Here is a 21445-nt window from a genome sequence, read left to right as displayed (position 1 = left end):
ATCAATAAAATTGATAAACCTCCAACCAGGTTAAGAAAAAAAAGGGACACAAATTACTAATATCAGAAATGAAAAATTGGACGTAACTATAGATCCCATGGACATTAAAGGGAAAAAAAATTTTAAATACTATAAACAACTCTATGCTCACAAGTTTGATAACCTAGATGAAATGGACTAATTCCTTGACACAATCTGCCAAAACTCACACAAGAAGAAATAGACAATCTAAATAGACCTAAATCCATTAAAGAAATTGCATCAATAAGAATCTTACAACAGAAAGGACCATGCCCAAATGGGTTCACTGGTGAATTCTACCAAACATTTAAAGAGGAAGTTATACCAATTCTGTATAATCTCTTTCAAAATATGGATATAGAAAGAATACTTTGAACTCATTCTACAAGGCCAGCATTATTCTAATAACAAAACAAGAATAGGACATTATAAGAAAACTACAGACTAGTATTTTTCATGAGCATAGATACAAAAATCCTCAACAAAATAACAGTAAATTAAATCCAACATTATATAAAAATAATTATATACCATGACCAAGTGGGATTTATCACAGTTATGCAAGGCTGGTTCAACATTCAAAAATTAATGTAATCCAGTATATCAACAAGCAAAAGAAAAAAATCACATGATATCAATAGATGTGGAAAAAGCATTTGATAAAATCCAACACCTACTTATGATAATAACTCTTAACAAACTGGGAATAGAGGGTAACCTCCTTGATAAAGAACTAGGAATAGAGGGGAACCAACTTGCTAAAGAACATCTAAAAAAAATCCTACAGATAACATCATACTTAATGATGAGAAACTTCACACTTTCCCACTAAGATTATGAACAAGCCAAGGATATCCCCTCTTACTAAAACTTTTCAACACCATACTGGAAGCCCTAGCTAGTACAATAAGAAAAGGAAATTAAAAAAAAAAAAAAAAAAAAAAAAAAAGGTACACAGATTTAAGGAAGAAATAAAACTATCTTTGTTCACAGATGACATAATTGACTATGTAGAAAATGTGAAAGAATCAACAAAAACCTCCTGGAACTAATAAGTGATTATAATAAGGTTGTAGGATATAACATTAATATACAAAAGTCAATCACTTTCTGTACTGGAAAAACCTACAGTTCTTCCCTCTGGTACAGGGAAAAACCCAGTTCTTCCTCCTGTGTTTTTTTCCTGTGTGTCTCCTTTACACAGAACACTTCACTTCTGATGCTTCTGGTCACCAAGGGTTTGAGGGTGTTCCCCCCCTGCCCGGCCCCAGGCAATTCTCTGCAACATCAATTGAGTGTCCTACAATTTAATTCACTTCTGACACTATCTACTTGAAGGCTGTGTCAGATCCTGTAAGTGAAGAGCTCAGTCCCATAAGACAGCTCCCATCCCACTTCAGATGCCAATCTCAAGGCCAGGTGTTTCTGACTAATTGACTATAAATAGAGGTCCCACTATCCCCTCTTAGGTTCCATTAATTTGCCACACCAGCTCACAGAACTCAGAGAAATACTTAAGTTTACCAGTTTATTAACAGATGTGATAAAGGATATAGATGAATAGCCAGATAAAGATATCCAAAGTGCAAGATCTGGGAGGGTCCCAAGCATAGGGGATTCTGCCCTGGTGGAGTTGAGGTGTGTCACCCTCCCTCTGAGATGGGCACTACTGGGATTTTATGGAGACTTCCTCATGAAGGCATGATCAATTGCTAATGCCATTTCCAGCCCCTCTTCCCTTTTTGGTGTAGAGGGAGGTAGGAAAGAAGCAGGGCTGAAAATTTTAAGCTTCTAATCATGGCTTGCTCTTTCTGGTCACCAGCCCCCATTCAGGAGCCCATCCAGAGTAACATTATTAGAACAAATGATGCACCTAGTGCTTTTATCACTTAGGAATTTATAAGGGTTTTAGCAGCCCAGTGTCAGGGGCAGGGTGAAAGACCAAATATTAGAACAAGAGATGTTTTGGGGCACCTGGATGGCTCAGTCGGTTAAGTGTTCAACTCTTGATCTCAACTCAGGTGTTGATCTCAGGGTCATGAGTTCTAGCCCCACACTGGGTTCCATGCTGGGTGTGAAGCCAACTTAAATTATATAGATAGATAGATAGATAGATAGATAGATAGATAGATAGAGACAGAGAAATAGATGATATAGATACAGATATATCTTAAAACAAGAGATGTTGTTAGTGCTTTTATCACTTAGGAAATCACGAGTGATTGAAAATGGGAGTAGATAATATTTTCTATGATCTCACAATTTGCTATACACTAGCAATGAACAAATATAATTTGAAAATAAAAACATGTTACCATTTACATTAGTACCCCCCAAAATTAAATCTTTAGGTAAGAATCTAACAAACTATATAAAAGATCTATGTGAGAAGAAATACAAAACTCTGATGAAAGATATCAAAGAAGAACTAAACAAATGGAGAGATATTCCACATTCATGAATAGGGAAACCCAGTATTTTCAAGATGTCAGTTCTTCCTAACTTGATCTTAGATTCATTACAATCTAAATCAAAACCTCAGCAAGTTACTTTGTGAGTGTCAGCAAAGTGATTCTATGGAGAGACAAAAGACCCAGAATAGCTAATTCAAAATAAAGTCAAGGACCTTCAGTGCCCAACTCTAGGACTTACTATAAAGCTACAGTAATCAATACAGTGTGGTATTGGTGAAAGAATGGACAATTAGATCAGTGGAACAGAAATGAGAGCCCAGGAAAAAACCCACTGATAGTTGACATGGAAGCAAAAGTAATCTTTTCAACAAATAGTGATGGAACAACTGGACATTCACATGCAAAAAAAAAAAAAAAAAAACAAACAAAAAAAAAACCACATCAACAAAAGCACAACTATAGACCAAGACCTTAGATCCTTCACAAATTAACTCAAATGGATCACAGACCAAAATGTAAAATGCAAAACTATAAAGCTGCTAGAAAATAAGACAGATAGGGAAAATCCAGCTGACACTGTGTATGGCAATGACTTTTTAAGTACAATGCCAAAGTTAAAATCCACATACTCAAAAAATTGATAAGTGCACTTCATTAAAATTAAAACCTTCTGCTCTCTCTTCTGCTTTGGATATTTATCTCCAAAATATCAAGAACATGAGAAGTCAAACCACAGACTGGAAGAAAATATTTTATTTATTTATTTATTTATTTATTTTTAATGTTTATTTTTGAGAGAAACAGTGCAAACAGGGGACAGGCAGAGAAAGAGAGGGAGATACAGAATCTGAAGCAGGCTCCAGGCTCCAAGCGGTCACCACAGTGCCCCATGTGGGGTTTGAACCCATGAACCGTGAGATTCAGACACTTAACAACTGAGCTACCCAGGTGTCCCTGGGAGAAAGCACTTTAAAAAGATACATCTGATAAGACTGTTATCCAAATTATACACAGAACTACTAAAAGCCAACAATAAATGAACAACCAAATTAAAAAATGGATAAAAGGTCTGAACAGCCACCTCACCAAAGAAGATATACAGATGGGAGGTAAACGTATAAAAAGATGCTCAACATCATATGTCATTAGGGAATTATAAATAAGAACAACAGAGAGATACCACCACACAACCACGTAGAATGTGCAATTGCTGGTGGACATGCAAAATGATACAGTCACTTTGGAATATGGTTTGGCAGTTTCTACAAAATGAAACATACTCTTATCATACAATCCAAACAATCATGCTCCTTTGTATTAATCCAAAAAAGTTTTAAACACGTGCACACAAAATCTGTACACAGATATTTATAGTAGCTTTATTCATAACTGCCAAAACTTGCAAGCAACCAAAATGTCCTTCAACAGGAGGATGGATAGAGTTTGCGGTACATCTAGCCAATGGAATATTATTCAGTGCTAAAAAAAATAAAAATTAAAAAAATAAAAGAGCTACCACGCCATGAAAAGACATTAGACAAAACTTAATGCACACTACTAATAAAGCCAATCTGAAAAGACTACATTCTATATGATTCCAACTCTATAACAGTTTGGAAAAGGCAACACTATGGTGATAGTAGGAAGATTAGTGGTTGCCAAGGGTTATAGGAAGGGACATATGAAAAAACAGAGCACAGAGGATTTTCAGGGCAGTAAAACTACTCTGTATGATACTACAATGGTGGTTACAGGTCATTAAACATTTGTCCAAATCCAGATAAAGTACAAAACCAAGAGTGAATCCTGATGTAAATAATGGAATTTGGATGATACTGATGTGTCAATGTAGGTGCATCAATTGTAACAAATGCACCATTCTGGTACAGAATGTTGACAGTGAGAGAGACTGTACATGTGTGGGTCAAGGAGTATATGAGAACTCTCTATACTTTCCATTAAATTTTGCTATGAAGCTAAAAATGCTCTAAAAAAAATAAAGTTCATTTTATTTTTTTTAGAGAGACAGAGCATGTGCAAAGCAGCAGGAGAAGAGCAGAGAGAGAGGGAGAGAATTGCAAGCAGGCTCCACACTCAGCACGGAGCCCAGGGCAGGGCTCAAGCTTACAACCATGAAATCATGACCTGATCTGAAATTAAGAGTCAAGCTTAACAGGCTGAGCCACCCAGGCACCCCTTTAAAAAATAAAGTTTATTAATTTAAATCAATAAATAAAAATAGTGAAATTCAATGTATACATATAGCTATAAATGCTTGGGGTATTTTTCTTCCCTTTTAAAAGCAGAATCCATTTAAAACCGAGATGAAACACTGACCCAGGGGCACCAGTCGGTTGAGCGTCTGACTTCTGCCCAGGTAATGATCTCATGGTTTGTGAGTTCAAGCCCCACGTTGGGCTCTGTGCTGACAGCTTGGAGCCTGGAGCTTGCTTCGCATTCTGTGTCTCCCTGTCTCTCTGGCTCTCCCCAGCTCATGCTCACACTCTATCTCCGTCAAAAATAAATAAACTTAAAAAAACAACAACAACAACACTGACCCAAAATTTAAAATTTCCTCAAAAGTAATGAAGTATCTGGATAATATCATCCATATTCATATTATTGAGTCCAAAATATGTACTGCAAAAATGATTTATTGAGGTTTGGGGTATAATCCTTGTAAAAAAGAAATTTCTTTGTACTAAATCAACCAATCAGCTTATACAGAAACTGAATTGGGGAGCTTGGCCTCACTAATGTTAACACTCTGACCAAGTGTATAATCAGTATCCCAACAAGAAACAGATGGTACACATAAATCAGGATAATTTGAAGATGATTTATTCACAAAACTGTAGACACAATATAAAGGAGCCATAAAATATGGCGCAAGTTCTAGGGGCCAGCAGCAATGGAGATGTCACTACACTGGACCCAAAAAACAACAAAAAGGTAAGTTACTGGAACCCAGAAAGAGAGCATTACACAGAGTAGGCCAGTTTAAGAGAACTAGTGATATACTGAGGGACAAGGCCACACTAAAGTTACCTCACATAGAGGGAATTCCCTCTAATTCATTCTCTTTCCTCCTATCTCCTGTCCAGGCTGCTTTCCACTGGCCTAACTCAACAGGAAGCCAGAAGATATGGGAACACTGATGCAATGCACATAGGTAAGCCTTACAAGGAGAAAAGGATGGATACATCTGAATCTGGAGGGACAAATGGAAGGTATTTTGCACATTGATAAATAATTACAAAGTGTAACTTACTAGTAAATATTTAAGTGACACTCAGTAAAAGTTTAGAGCATTTACCGAGCGTCAGTAAAGATAGGTATCTCTCTCTGTCTGTCTCTCTCTCTCTCTACACACACACACACACACACACACACACACAAAATATAATACTCTCAGGGATAGGGAGGTGGTCCAAAGTGGCATTATTTCAGATGGGGCTTTGAAGGCAGTAGGGAAAGGAAACAAGAGGTCATTTGCTGAGAAAATAAGAATAAGACCTTCCTACTTCTCCCTCCTCTCATACCAGTCTTACCTTGTATGAGTGAAGGTATTTTTAGTTGCAAATAATGGAAAATTAAACTGGTCCAAACCAAACTAACTTAAATAATAATGGGGATTTATTGATTCACATAACTGAAAAGTCTAGAGGTACAGAATGGTAGGGTTGGTGGATCCAAGGACTCAAAAATGTCATCAAAGAACACGTTTCTTTACTTCACACCAGTCTGACATCCACATTGTCAGGTTCCTCCTTTTTGGTTTCTCATGTAGAGAAATGACTGAGAGCCACAGTGAGGGTTACATTCTTATTGGTTTATAGCCACTAGCTAAGGTCATCTGTCCACTACTGAGCCAATGACTGTGATATGAGGAATAAAATATGTTTATGGCTTTATGCCAATTTAGAGTTCAATGTTCAAGTACTCCTTCACTCATGATACTCCAGCCATACCAGACTTCTCCAGTCCTTCACATATACTAAACTCTTTCCTATACCTAATCCTAGCCAAAAGTCTGAGAAGCTATTACTAAAAATCTTCCCTGTCTCAGGGCTTTTGCATATGCTATTCTCCTTGCCTGAAACATTTTTCTTTTCTCTCCCCTACCCCTTTACCACCAACATAATAAATTCACCTATTATAATGTCATCACATCCTTTACTTTTTCTTCATATCATTTATAACAGTTTTAAATTGATCTGTGTGATTATGTATTTTGTGTCTAATTCCTCCATTGGACTATAAACCTCAAAAAAGCAGCAAAATGTGTTATTTTCTTCAGACTTGTACCCGTAGTGCTACATTACATAGACCTGACACAATCAAATACTAAAGAATGAATGAATAAATGGTGCTGAGATTGACATATAGTAAATGTTTATTGGCTACTCATGTCACCATAAAAATGCATGCAACTGGTGAGAGTCAAACAATATTTTTTTAAGTTTATTTACTTTGAGAGAGAGAGCATGAACAGGGGAAGGGCAGAGAGAGAGAGGGCAAGAGAATCCCAAACAGGCTCTGCACTGTCAGTGCGGCCCCAATGCAGGCCTTGAACTCACTCACAAACTGCAGGACTGGAGCTCACAAATCATGAGATCATGACCTGAGATGAAACCAACTGATGCTTAATCAGCTGAGCCACCCAGCCGCCCCAAGGAACAATATTTTGAATGGTTTAGAACAAACTCATTCATTACATTTACAGGAATCATAACTCATAGTTTATGAATCCATATTTAAAACATTTTATTTTTCTTACATCAAAAAATATCTACCCAACTTTTTCTAGTAATATTTCATAAAACTAATTATTTTACACTGTAATTCTAATACTATGAAACTGTATCAATCATACCTTCTTTAAACTGCATATTTCAGATTCTTGTTTTTTATTTAAAGCTGAAAGTCTGTTGTTTAATTGTATTGCTTCCTGTACTGCAATATGAAAAACATTTAGAAAATATTATATTCAACATACATTTTAAGGAAAGTATCACTACAATGGACAGGGAAAGCAGCCTCAATGCAATATATATAATTATTGTTGAACATAAATAATATTTATTAAAATGTTATTTACTATTACCAGTAGCAGATAATTTCAATTTCCTCATTATAAGTAAGCCCTTTTAATCACTCCTATTAAAACTATAAGTTTAGGGGCTCAGTCGGTTGAGCTTCCTACTTCGGCTCAGGTCACAATCTCACCGTCTGTGAGTTCGAGCCCCGCGTCGGGCTCTGTGCTGACAGCTCAGAGCCTGGAGCCTGCTTTGGATTCTGTGTCTCCCTCTCTCTCTAACCCTCCCCTGCTCATGCTCTGTCTCTGTCTCAAAAATAAAATAAAACATTAAAAAAAATTTTTTTTTAATTAAAAAAAAATAAGTTTAAATAAGGTAACACCTACCATTTTGTTCTAATTTTCCATGATTCTCTTTTACCAATCCAAATTGACCTGTTATTGTGGCATAATATTTCTCAATTTCATTCAGTTGCTTCTGATGATCTTCTTTAGCCAGAAGATGTAACTGGATTTTTTGTTCCTATTTTGAAGTTATTTTAAATGTTATAAACCTATAATACACCCACACATAAAAATGTACTGTTTTTAGTAACTATTGTTATGAAATAGGCCATGAAAAAGTGCTGAGAACACAACAAGGAGGAAATGTTAGGAGATATTTCTAAACCTGTGTAAAATTAAAGCACATTTTTTTTTCTTGTAACAAAATGGTCACTTAAATTTATGCTGCCCCTATTTACAATTTCTTTTTTAAAAAGCAACTGGTTTCACTTATAGAAAAGATAATCAGTCCAAGCCAGCACTAAGCAAAATCACGAGAATATTAATACTCTTTATAATTAAGGAAAAGAATTTGTTTTTCTAAATTTGGGGGCATAATTATGAGTGCATTATCAAAACTCAACTATTTTTAATTTTAATGAGTATAGCACCTTCTCACTGCATTAAAAAATTGAATGATGAGGAGAGTCTGGGTGGTTCAGTTGGTTGAGTGTCTGACTCTTGGATTTGGTTCAGGTCATGATCTCAGTTCATGAGTTTGAGTCCCACGTAGGGCTCGTGCTGATGGTATGTGACCTGCTTGGGATTCTCTATCTGCCTCTCTCTCTCTCTCTCTCAAAACTAAACTTAAAAAATTGAATGATGAGGATAATATCTATCAGAGGCAGGGAGGCAATACAGTATAGTAGAAAGTCTACTTAGCTGAGAGACACAATTGGCAAAAATTGGACCCAAGGTATAATATGGGCCTTTACTACTTTCAGCTAAAGATTGTTTTGTCACACTTAGAAATATGACTTTAAATTTTAAAAAGAGGGATTGCCTGGCTGGCTGGCTCAGTCAGTAGAGCATATGCCTCTTAATCTCAGAGTTGTGAGTTCAAGCCCCACATTGGGTGTGGAGTCTACTAAAAAAAAAAAAAAAAAAGGTCATTAATAAATTTTAAAAAGAAATATAAGGTTAACAGAATGAATAACATTTTTTAAAGGTTTTGATCTTGACTTGGTACTAGTAGACTCACTGATTGGTTTCACAACTTTCCTTCATTTATGTCACATGCTTCAGCACCTATGATGATAAGCAGTGATAAAAACCAGTGTATGTCTATGGACGACACTCAGTAATTGTTTTATGAGTGAATTGTTGTTGTCCTCTGGGGCTCCAACAGTGAAAATTTGTTAGATATACCTGGCCAGTAGCTGTTTTCCCTATCCAATATTATCACAATTTCAAGTATTTACTTCAAATATTTCTTCCTCATTATAATCTAGGAGGATTAAAATTTGCAGGTTCTCTTCTCCCCTAGTCAAGTGAAGGGCATATTGCTCAAAATAAACCAACTGATTTCTACCTTTTTGGAATCTGAAACTCGAGCAAAAAGGACTATAAAACTAAAGTTTGGCAGTGATCCTATCCAGCTGATAAGACTTCTGTCCTGGGTTCCTACATCCTGCTTCACAAACTCTGGAATTTCCCTGATCCCTGCTCTTTCTCAAACCCATTCTTCACTCTCTGATTGATTATGAATGCCTCCACTAAATTCTCTTTCGCATAAAATAAAGAGCCATTTCCTACTGCTTTAAAATCAAAGTACAGGCAGTATAGTAGTCAAAAGCTAGTTGGCCTGTGTTTAAATCCTGCCTCTGTAATTTAGTTGCTGTGTGACCTTGGGAAATCTACCCTATCTTTAAAATAAAGATTCTAAAAGTATCTCCCAGAGAGGGTTGCTGTGAGGATAAAATGAAATAATACAAATAAAACACAAAGAACAACGCCTGTCACTGAATAAGTACAATATGTTTTGTTATTACTCCTTAACCAATAAAAGTGCCTTCAATAGTTTTATTTGGAATAATATTAGCCCTCATATTAATAGAGAATACATACATAAGTTGTACCTAACTATATTATCTTGGCAAATTTGATAATAATCTTAACTTTTTCAAAGATACCTTTTAATGATTTAAAAAAATTTTTTTTAAATGTTTATTTATTTTTGAGAGAGACAGAGACAGAATGCAAGTAGGTTAGGGGCAGAGAGAGAGGGAGACACAGAATCTGAAGCAGGCTCCAGGCTCTGAGCTGTCAGCACTGAGTCCAATGCGGGGCTCAAACTCATGAGCTGTGACATCATGACCTGAGCAGAAGTCAGATGCTCAACCGACTGAGCCACCCAGGCACCCCACTTTTTAATGATTTTAAGCAAAGTGATAATATCATTGGTAATGATCACAACGGATCAATTGAAAGTTTCTTATGCACTTCTATGGGCTCTTCAAATTCACTATGGAGTCATCTGAATTAATCACATAGCATTTATTAACGCAAAAAGCTGACAAGTATACTTACCCCAGAGATCTTATGTCTATCTGGGTAGTTACTATGATTAATAACTAAATAATGAACGATAATAAACCAAATTCCATTACTCTAAAATATCACTTAATTGGGGCCCCTGGGTGGTTCAGTCAGTTAAGCATCTGACTTTGGCTCAGGTCATGATCTCATGGTTTGTGAGTTCGAGCCCTGCATTGGGCTCTGTGCTGACAGCTCAGAGCCTGGAGCCTGCTAAAGATTCTGTGTATCCCTCTCTCTCTGCCCCTCCCCCACTTGGGATCTGTTTCTTCTCTCTCTCTCTCTCTCTCAAAAAAAAATAAACATTAAAAAAAATTTTTTTTAAAGACACCACTTAATTCTCTAATGTAGAGAATTATATTTGCTTTCAGAAGATGGGTAGAAACCTAATACAATTTCACTAAAATTAGTCTAAAAGCATTATTTTAATTCAAGGAATTTTTCTTTAAGTTTTTACTTTAATTTCAGTTAGTTAACATACAGTGTAACATTAGTTTCAGGTGTACAATACAGTCACTCAACAATTCCATACATCACCTGATGCTCATCACAAGTGCATGCCTTAATCCATATCACTATTTCACCCATCCGCCCTACCCACCTCCCATCTTGTAACCATCAATTTGTTCTCTATAGTTAAGAGTCAGTTTTTTGGTTTGTCTTTTTCCTATGTTCATTTTATTTCTTAAATTCCACATATGAGTGAAATCATACAGTATTTGTCTTTTTCTGGCTTATTTTGCTTAGCATTATATTCCCTAGCTCCATTCATGTTGTTGGAAATGGTAAGATTTCATTCTTTCCTACGACTGAATAATATTCCACTGTGTGTATACACACAGACACATAAATATATACACACACACATTTTTTTCTTTATCCATTCACCTATTGGTGGACATTTGGGTTACTTCCATAATTTGGCTATTATAAATAATGCTGCTATAAATATACAGGTGCATATTTCCCCTTGACTTTGGGGGATAAATAGCCAGTAGTGCAATTGCTGGGTCATACAGTAGTTCTCTTTTTAACTTTTGAGGAACCTCTGTACTCTTTTCCACAGTGGCTGCACCAGTTTGCATTCCCACCAACAGTGCATGAGTGTTCCCTTTTCACCACATCCTCACCAACACTTGTTTCCTTTGTTTTTGATTTTAGCCATTCTGACAGGTGTGAGTTGATATCACTGTAACTAGCATTTCTCTGATGATGAGTGATGCTGAGCATCTTTTCATGTGTCTGTTGGCCTTCTAAATATCCTCTTTGGAGAAATGTCTGTTCATGTCTTCTGCCCATTTTTTAATTGGATTATTTGGCTTTTGAGTATTGAGATTTAGAAGTTCTTTATGAATTTTGGATACTCACCCTTTATCAGATGTATCATTTGCAAATATCTTCTCCCATTCTGTAGGATGCCTTTTAGTTTTGTTGATTGTTTCCTTTGTTGTGCAGAAGTACTTTTATTTTGATGTAGTCCCAATAGTTTATTTTTGCTTTTATTTCTCTTGCCTCAGGAGACAGATCTAAAAAAAATGTTGCTACAGCTGGTATCAGAGAAATTACTGCCTGTGGTCTCCTCTAGGATTCTTATGGTTTCAAGTCTCACATTCAAGTCTTTAATCCATTTTGAATTTATTTTTGTGTATGGTGTAAGAAAGTGATTCATTTCTTTCTTTTACATGTTGTACAGATTTCGGAACACCATTTGCTGAAGAAACTGTCCTTTTCCCATTTTCCCTGCTTTTATGCCAGTAACATACTGTTTTGAGTACTACTGCTTTGTAATAAAACTTAAAGTCTGGAATTGTGATGCCTCCGGCTTTTTCTTTTTCAAAATTGCTTTGGCTATTCAGGGTTTTCTGTGGTTCCATACACGTTTATAATTATTTGTTCTAGTTCTGTGAAAAATGCTGTTGGTATTTTGATAGGGTTACATTAAATCTGTAGACTTCTTTGGATAGTATAGACATTTTAATAAAATTTGTTCTGGGGTATCTGGGTGGCTCAGTTGGTTAAGTAAGTATCTGACTTTGGCTCAGGTCATGATTTCATTGTTCATGGGTTCGAGCCCTGCATTGGACTCTGCACTGACAGCTCAGAGCCTGGAGCCTGCTCTCTATTCTGTGTCTCCCACCCTCCCTCCCTCAAAAATAAGTAAACGTTACGTATTTCTTCTTTTAATCCATGACCACGGAAATGTTTTTCCATTTCTTTGTGTCATCTTCAATTCCATTCATCAGTGTTTTATAGTTTTCAGAGTATAAGTCTTTCATCTCTTTGGTTGGGTTTGTTCCTAGGGATCTTACTATTATTTGTGCAATTGTAAATGGGGTTGTTTTCTTAATTTCTTTCTGCTGCTTCATTATTGGTATATAGAAATGCAACACACATTGATTTTCTATTTTGTGACTTTACTGAATTCATTTATCAGTTCTAGCAGATTTTTGGTGGAGTCTTTCAAGTTTCTACATATGGTACCCTGTCATATGCAAATAGTGACGGTTTTACTCCTTCCTTACCAATCTGGATGCCTTTTCTTTTTGTTGTCTGACTGCTGTGGCTAGGACATCCCACACTATGTTGAAGCAAAGTAGTGAGAGTGGACATCCTTGTCTTGTTCTTGACCTTAGGGGGAAAGCTCTCAGTTTTTCCCCATTGAGGATGATGTTAGCTGTGGGCTTTTCATATATGGTCTTTACTATGTTTAGATATCTCTTTAAGCCTAACTGTTGAAGTTTTTTTTTTTTTTTTTATCATGAATGGATATTATACTTTGTCAAATGCTTTTTCTGCATCTATTGAAATGGTCATTATCCTTTCTCTTACTGATGTATCATGTTGATTGATTTGCAAATATTAAACCACCCTTGCAATGCAGGAATAAATCCCACTTGATCATGGTGAATGATTTTTTTTAATGTATTGTTGAATTCAGTTTGCTAATATTTCATTGATTTTTGCATCTGTGTTCATGAGGGATATTGACCTGTAGTCATCTTTTTTTGTGGTGTCTTTATCTGGTTTTGGTATCAGAATAAGGCTGGCTTCATAGAATGAATCTGAAAGTATTCCTTCCTTTTCTATTTTCTGAAATAGTTTGAAAATAGGTATTAACTTTTCTCTAAATATTTGGTAGAATTCACCTGTGAAGCCATCTAGTGCTGGACTTTTGTTTGTTCAGAGTTTAATTACTTATTCATTTGCTGGTTATTAATCTATTCAAATTTTCTATTTCTGATTTAAATGTTTTGGTAGTTTATATGTTTCTATGAATTTGTCCATTTCTTCTAGGGTGGCACATAGTTTTTCATAATATCTAATTGTATTTCTGCGGTGTTGGTTGTCACTTCTCATCTCATTTGTGGTTTTATGAGTCCTTTCTCTTTTTTTCTTGATAGGTCTAGCTAGAGGTCTATCAATTTTATTGATTCTTTTCACAGAACCAGTTTCTGATTTCATTGATCTGTTTTATTGTTTTTTGTTTGTTTTTAGTTTCTAGATCATTTATTTCTGTTCTAAAATTTATTATTTCCTTCATTCTGCTGGTTTCAGGTTTTGTTTGTTCTTTTTCTAGCTTCTTTAGGTATGAGGTTAGGTTGTTTGAGATTTTTGTTTCTTGAGGTAGTCCTGTATTGCTATAAACTTCCCTCTTGGAACTGCTTTTGCTGCATCCAAAAGGTTTCTGACCATTGTATTTTCATTTTCATTTGTTTCCATGTACTTTTTAATTTCTTATTGACCCATTAATTGTTTAGTATCATGGTATTTAACCTCCATGTATTTGTGGTCTTTCCAGATTTTTTTCTTGTGGTTGACTTTTAGTTTCATAGCATTGTTGACCAGGAATTTTTCAATTTTTCAGTTTAGATCTATTTTTATATAGCCTTTATGACTACTGTCCACTACATAATATAGGTTTCCTCAATCTTTCAGTTAAAAAGTCATAATAGGCTGTCAATGCCTGCAAAAATTAACAATCCTGATAACTAAAACTAGAGCAAAGATTAAAGTGATTTCATAGGTTTTCTCTACATAAAATAATTTGTGATATACTCTAATCCAACATCCTTTGCTTGAAGCCAAAGTCAATTCAAGTAAAATGCAGTTTCATTTGTTTGCATGACGTAATTTCCAAATATATTAGCCTATTCAGTTGCTGTGATAAATACTATAAAGACTTTCAAATTACATGAGCACCTACAGCTCATTAGCCCACACAGGCCCATATGGGACTGTTCATATGAACCTAGTTGGCTGCTCTGATTTAGTTTTGATAATCAGATGAAGAAACCAGTTGTCAAGTTTGTCACTGATTGCATGCCAGCAAATAGCTTAAATTCTTTGGGAAGCAACAACAAAAACAGATTGGTGACACTTGCATGAGAAACCCAAGAATAGAATTACTCTGTTTAAAGACTAATATAAATAACTTTATAGTCTTATTATTAAAACTTTAGGGGCGCCTGGGTGGCTCAGTCGGTTAAGCATCCAACTTCGGCTGAGGTCATGATCTTGCGGTTTGTGAGTTCAAGCCCCGTGTCGGGCTCTGTGCTGACAGCTCAGAACCTGAAGCCTGTTTCAGATTCTGTGTCTCCCTCTCTCTCTGACCCTCCCCTGTTCATTCTCTGTCTCTCTCTGTCTCAAAAATAAATAAGCATTAAAAAAAAAAATTAAAAAAAAAAACTTTAATGTTACACATGATATAATAAAGATAATTTTATTGAGATGATTAAGAAATAGTTAAGAACATACTGTTTTTGTTTTTTGGGTTTTTTTTAACTCTGTGAATTGATTCAAGCTATTTTCTTCTTTAACACAATTTTACTACTAAATTCAAGGACTGTGTCCCTAAGAAAATGTTAGGATTCACTGCTTTCCAAATACAAACTTAAATTTTAACAAACTTAATCTATGAATATCAAGATTAGAGGAAAAAAAGACAGCTCCTGCATAATTAAGAGCATGTGTGCGTGTGTGGTCTAAAAGATTACTTTGAAGCCTCAAGACATTTAAAATAGGAATAATTAAAAAATAGTATTTATACAACTGTCTTTACTAATTACAACTTTTTACAACTATATTTACTAATTAAAAGCATAATTGCTCATTTTCCCCCTTTCTTATTTCCTTATGAAGACCAACTTGAAAACCTTTATAAAAACAATTTCCCTTAAAATAATTAACTTTAAGTTAATTTTAGGGAAAAAGATAAAAACACAGAAATAAACTTCATACATTCTTCAAAACTATTTTGCAACTTACCTTTCAATTTCTTCAATATGAACCCAAAATAAATCAATTTGGGGTTATAAAACTCATTTTTTAAACATTTTAAAAGATATTTTTACCTTTTTTAGTCACAAAGAGAAGGTATATACTACTTTAAAAAACTAACTTAGGGGTGCCTGGGTGGCTCAGTCAGTTGAGCGTCTGACTTCAGCTCAGGTCACGATATCACAGTTTGTGAGTTCAAGCCCCGCATCGGGCTCTGTGCTGACAGCTCAGAGCTTAGAGCCTGCTTCGGATTCTGTGTCTCCTCTCTCTGTCCCTCCCCTGCTCATGCTGTCTCTCTCTCTCTCTCAAAAATAAATAAACATGAAAAAAAAAACTAACTTAAAGTTACAATAATACTTTGTGTGTACAGATATACATAATATTTATAATTTTTCCAGATAAGTCTTCATTCTAAAAACATTCTACTATGAAAGAAAAAAATGTAGTAATTTTAAATCATATGAAACCTTCAGTATGTAAACTATAATTTAATAAAGAAAAAGAAATCTTTCTTATAAGTCTTTTCTTTAAAGGAAAGCAATACACAAAAAAATAAAACATAAATAAGAGCCAGCTAGGTAAGTTCTTACTTCATTTACTAAGTCCTATTAGCTACTCGTTATACAACATAGTCACCTAACGATAAGAACACAACCGGAAAGATTTTCACCAATGATCAAATTACAATAACAGTTAATTTGATGTTCTACAGTTTACTTTTATTATTTTTTGTTGCATTCTTTCTATTCGTAATGATCAATGTGACCACTTGCTCCACAGAAGGCTAGGGTACTTGTAGAGATAGGTAAATCTTTCAATTCATAATTGTGTTAATTTATCTAGAGACATATCACCACCTCTACCACCTATACACAAATCAACTTATTGAATTCCTAAAAGAAATTACCACAGAGTTAAGTTACATAAAAGAAAAATGATTTGAATAAAATAAGATTAAGTTAATTACCAAATACAGTACTTTGAATACAGGTCATCTGAATCATATAAAAATAATGTAAAAAGAATAATGTAAGAATGCTTATAAAAAAAGATTATTTTAAACTCTTTAATCAATTATCTAAAATACATTTAATACTCTGCCAGAATGGACATAAAATATTAAATGTATGTATCAATATATAAAATTACTTTAATGCAAAATTATTTAATGCTTTGAACTGTTAGAAAATAACATTATAACTATAACTCAAATATCATTTTAAAAGGTTCTTAAGAGGTTGTCATTCATATTCACAAAATACTCAGAAATTACTAAAAACTTGTTTCCATTTTTTCTAAGACTATAAGTATCTGATGAAATTTTCAAGTGGAATAAAATAAATACATTTTATGTTGCCTTTGATCTTTAACTTGTAGCCTTATCTCCCAGGTCAGAGTGCACATTATTCAATTTCACTATATTTTGTGTAAAACCACTGTAGCGTTGAAGATGACTTTCAGTACAAATGTCATGGTACTTAAAGCTAAACTGGAATCTAGTTTTTCAGCTTCTTAATTAAAATCATAGTTTAAAATAGTCTGACAATATTATCTTTATTCTTTCCAGTTGAACAGCGACAGAATTTTCACATCTTTTATTCAATCAAGCTTAGCAATCTTTCTATGCTTTTTTTTTATTTTCTAACACACCAAAAACATTTTCAAGAAGCAAAACAGTTACTTTATTTTTCTGTATTTAATAAGGAGTGATATCTCATTTCTTACTTCTCATATATATAATATATAAACCTTACTCAAAAATTACTTTACTTGCCTTACAGTCTGCTCCAAAGATGACAACTGAAATAGCATAAGCCTACCCAAAAGCCCTCAGAAGATTTCAGTGGATATGGGAGAATTTTGCTTAATCAAAAATACAGGAAAAAAGTCCTTCTGAATCAAAGAGGGATAGAGAGAGTATCAACTAAATATTCCATAAAATACTATGCTGTAAAAATACAAATATGAATTTTTAATATATAGAAGAGAAATATGTGAAAAACACTTGTTGAAGAGTAAAGAATGAGTACCATAGCCCAAGTGTTGTATTCAAATGTTACTTCATATTATTTTTTCAGGCAATCGTTAATAATTATGTTTGTATAAATATCTAGAAAAAATAATAAAATAAGAGGTTTTGTTATTCTTATTTCCTTGTTGTTTGATATTGAAATAAGACCTCTATTAGTAATCTGGGACTGGGTTAAATTTATTTTATAATATATAAACAATTTATGTAATCTGGAAATAAATTTGTGAAATACATTAATTTAAGCTATATTTGAAATTGTAATTCAGTTCTTTAAATGGGATATTAATATCCAATTGCAAATACTTTTTTTTACTATAAATGCCACACTTATATTGACAAAAATACAACACATATGATGTGCTAATCTGGAGAGTGGGTGTATATTCTATAATTTCCTTACCATTTCACTTACTTTCTTCTGTAAAGAATATTTAGAAACCTTGAAAAAACAAAGAGAAAATTCATTATAAATCTTTATCTATTTTAAATTCTGCCTGAAATTAAAATTGTATGCCATTGGGTGCCTAGGTGGCTCAGTCAGTTAAGTGTCTGACTCTTGATTTTGGCTTAGGTCATGATCTCACAGTTGGTGAGATCAAGCCCCATGACAGGCTCTACACTGACAGTGCAGAGCCTGCTTGGAATTCTCTCTCTCCCTCTGTCCCTCCCCCACTCATACATCACTCTCTCTCTCTCAAAATAAATAAGTAAACTTTAAAAAAAATAAATAAATAAAACCGTATGCTATAAAATGTGGTGTTCATTTCCCATGCAGTATTTTTTTCTTAGGACATTTTTTTCAAGATGATATTTACCATAGCTTTCTTCCTTAAAACAAAACCAATACATTCATTAATTATTCAACACATATTTATGGAGCACTTACTATATACAAGCCACTTTCCTAGCACTCTGGGATACAGCACTGAACAAGACAAAGTCCCTACCCTTTAGAATTTGTCTAGTGGGGGTAATGGTGAGATAGTCAATAAAATATAAGTAAAAAGTACAGAAGTTAGAGAGTGACAACTCTGAAGAAAAATAAAGCAAGCAGGATAGCAACAGCATTTCTAGGAGAGTTTCCTTTTTAGTATCAGATCTTTGTTGAAAATCTGATAAAATGGAAAAGCATAGGGAAAAAGCTGTTTTAAAAAAAATCATCTCAGAAACCAGAAATAACAATCATTAATACTTTGGTACTTCAGTTATTTTGCTATGCATTTACACCTTAAAAGAGGGTGAGTGGGGAGTGGAATAACAATATATGAACTATTTTGTAGCCCATTTTTTCCTAATATATAACAAACACCTTTCTATGAGTTAATCTACAACACAACTTTTTAATGGTTACATAGTATTCCACTTTACCAAATCACTCTCATTTTTGTAGGTTTACCCAGTTTACAGTTTTATGACACTACTATAAGATAAACATGCTTGTACTAAGAACTGTAGTTATGTATTTTAGCACAATAAATTCCAATAAGCAGAATTCCTAATATTTGTTCCTTTTTATAGACTTTTAACAATTCTTACATAGTCCTCTAGAATGTCTGACCAAGCTAAATTCCAACCAGCTGTGTATGAGTACTCATTTTCTTAAACTGTTTATATTTGTTAAATTTTAAGCAAAAATAAATTACTTCACATTTCCTATGAAATCAATTTTTTAGCATGCTGCCTTGAATAAGCTGATAATTTTATTTCTTTTTTTTTTGGAAGAGGTTATGTGTGATTTATTTCTTCAACAAATATTGAATGCATACTATAAGTAAATAATTAATGTACACACAGGGGGTATAATATTGAACCCCCCCAAAAAAATCTCATCCAGCTTAAATTCTGGATATTGTAGAAAATAAGCAATATAAATAAGTTAAAATATAAGTTCTATTAAATATTGATAAGCAGTAAAGAAAAATAATAAATCAAGGAAAGAGATTACATGAGATACGCAAGAAAATTCTTTCTAGGTTGACATCTTTTGAGTCCAGATTTGACAGGAATGAGGAAGAGTATTTCGGCAAGTGCAAAGGCCTTAAGGTGGGGAAAACATCTGGTGTGTTCAAACCACAAGAAAGTGTGGCTGGAAGTGAATAAGCAAAGAGAAGAACAGCAATAGAGGAGTTCAGAGAAAAGTAAGAGTGGGGAGAGGGCCAATTCATTGTAGGTCTTGTAATGCAGGATATAGACTTAGGTTTTTATATTAAATGAGACAGGAAGACACTGAAAAGTTCTAAGCACAAGTATAACATAGCCTGACTTACTTTTTTAAAGGATCAGTCTGAGTGTTAACACTAACACGGAACAAAAGTGGAAGCAGGAAAACCAGTTAATAAGCCACTGTGATAATCCAGATGAAAGAAGATAATGAAAGAGGACTAGGGTTTTAATAATGGATGTAGTAAGACGTCGCCAGAACTGGATATAATCTGAGTGAAATATTAACAAATCTGCAACAGGAAAAAAAAGGAGTCATAAGGGCCGCCTGGCTGGCTCAGTCAGTTGAGCATCCAACTTCGGCTCAGGTTATGATCTCACAGCTCGTGAGTTCAAGCCCTGAGTCGGCTTCTGTACTGACAGCTTGGAGCCTGTAGCCCACTTCGGATTCTGTGTCTCCCTCTCTCTCTGCCCCTAACCCACTCATATTCTGTCTCTGTCTCTCTCAAAAATAAAGAGTAAAAAAAAAAAAAAAAAATTAAAAAAAAAAGGAGACATAATTACTAAGGAAATAAAAGAAAAAGAAGTTAGTTTTTAGGAGTGGAATATTTTCTATCATTTATTTATTTATTTTTAAATGTTTATTTTTGATAGAGAGAGAATGCGAGCAGGGGAGGGGCAGAGGGAGAGGAGACACAAAATCCAAAGCAGGCTCCAGGCTCTGAGCTGTCAGCACAGAACCTGATATGGGGCTTGAACTCACAGACAGGGAGATCATGACCTGAGCCGAAGCTGGATGCTTAACTGACTGAGCCACCCAGGCACCCTGGTAGGGGAATATTTTCTAAAACAAAAAAATCATGTTTATGATTTTGAACATACCATGTTTCATGTCAATCTAGGCTGGAGATACATATTTGAAAGTCTTGAACATACGTCCCATTTGAAAGACATGAGATGGGATGAGATCAGAGTATTTTTTAAGGCATTCCAACAAAAGAACAGTAAAAGGATAGAAGTCATCTGGAAAGATAAGAGAGAAACACTTTCACTCTAACCCTGAATTTCATATCTGCTAATGTGATAATTTTATATGCAACTTAACTGAAACAAAAGACTATTTCTGAGTGTATCTGTGAGGGTGTTTCTGGATGAGATCAGCATTTGAAGCAATGGAATCATTAGACTATCGCACTTCTCTGCTTCCATAATTGGGTGACTCAATTCCTCATAATAAATTTCTCCCAATATATATATGCTATTGGCTCTGTTTCACTGAAGAACCCTAACACAGCTACCATCTGCTAAAGATAAAAGCCATACATCTAGAGCAAATTTACAAAATTCTTTCTGGTCACTATTCTTCAAACATTAATTCTTTCTGAATCATGATTCATAGCTCTATTTTATCAACATCTCTAGAGCACTTTCCACCTTAAAAAGCTACCACATAGTTGTGTTCCAATAAAACATAAGTAGAATTTGAAAGCAATATAATTAGGCTGACATGAAATCTTTTTATGCAGGCTACATATATATATATGATTTTTTTCATGTTAAAATTACACTGAATTGGGGGCGCCTGGGTGGCTCAGCCAGTTAAGCATCCAACCTCAGCCCAGGTCATGATCTCACGGTTTGCGA

The 21445-nt window shown here is 34.5% G+C and overlaps 1 protein-coding gene across 1 annotated transcript in view; it reads right to left on the bottom strand.

The window, feature by feature from the left end:
* CCDC73 (coiled-coil domain containing 73) overlaps positions 1-21445 on the bottom strand; it is a 126018-nt gene that overhangs the window by 49668 nt on the left and 54905 nt on the right. The window contains exons 6-8 of the mRNA XM_060606293.3: positions 18042-18080; positions 7861-7996; positions 7312-7391 (exon numbers count right to left, since the gene is read on the bottom strand). Coding sequence (XP_060462276.1) covers positions 7312-7391; positions 7861-7996; positions 18042-18080 — 255 coding nt within the window. The remainder of the gene's footprint in view (positions 1-7311; positions 7392-7860; positions 7997-18041; positions 18081-21445) is intronic.

Source organism: Panthera onca, chromosome D1 (assembly GCF_046562875.1).
Source record: "Panthera onca isolate mPanOnc1 chromosome D1, mPanOnc1 haplotype 2, whole genome shotgun sequence".
Lineage (NCBI taxonomy): Eukaryota > Metazoa > Chordata > Mammalia > Carnivora > Felidae > Panthera > Panthera onca.
The sequence above is the reverse complement of the archived record's forward strand: the minus strand, read 5'-3'. Positions and strand labels throughout refer to the sequence as shown.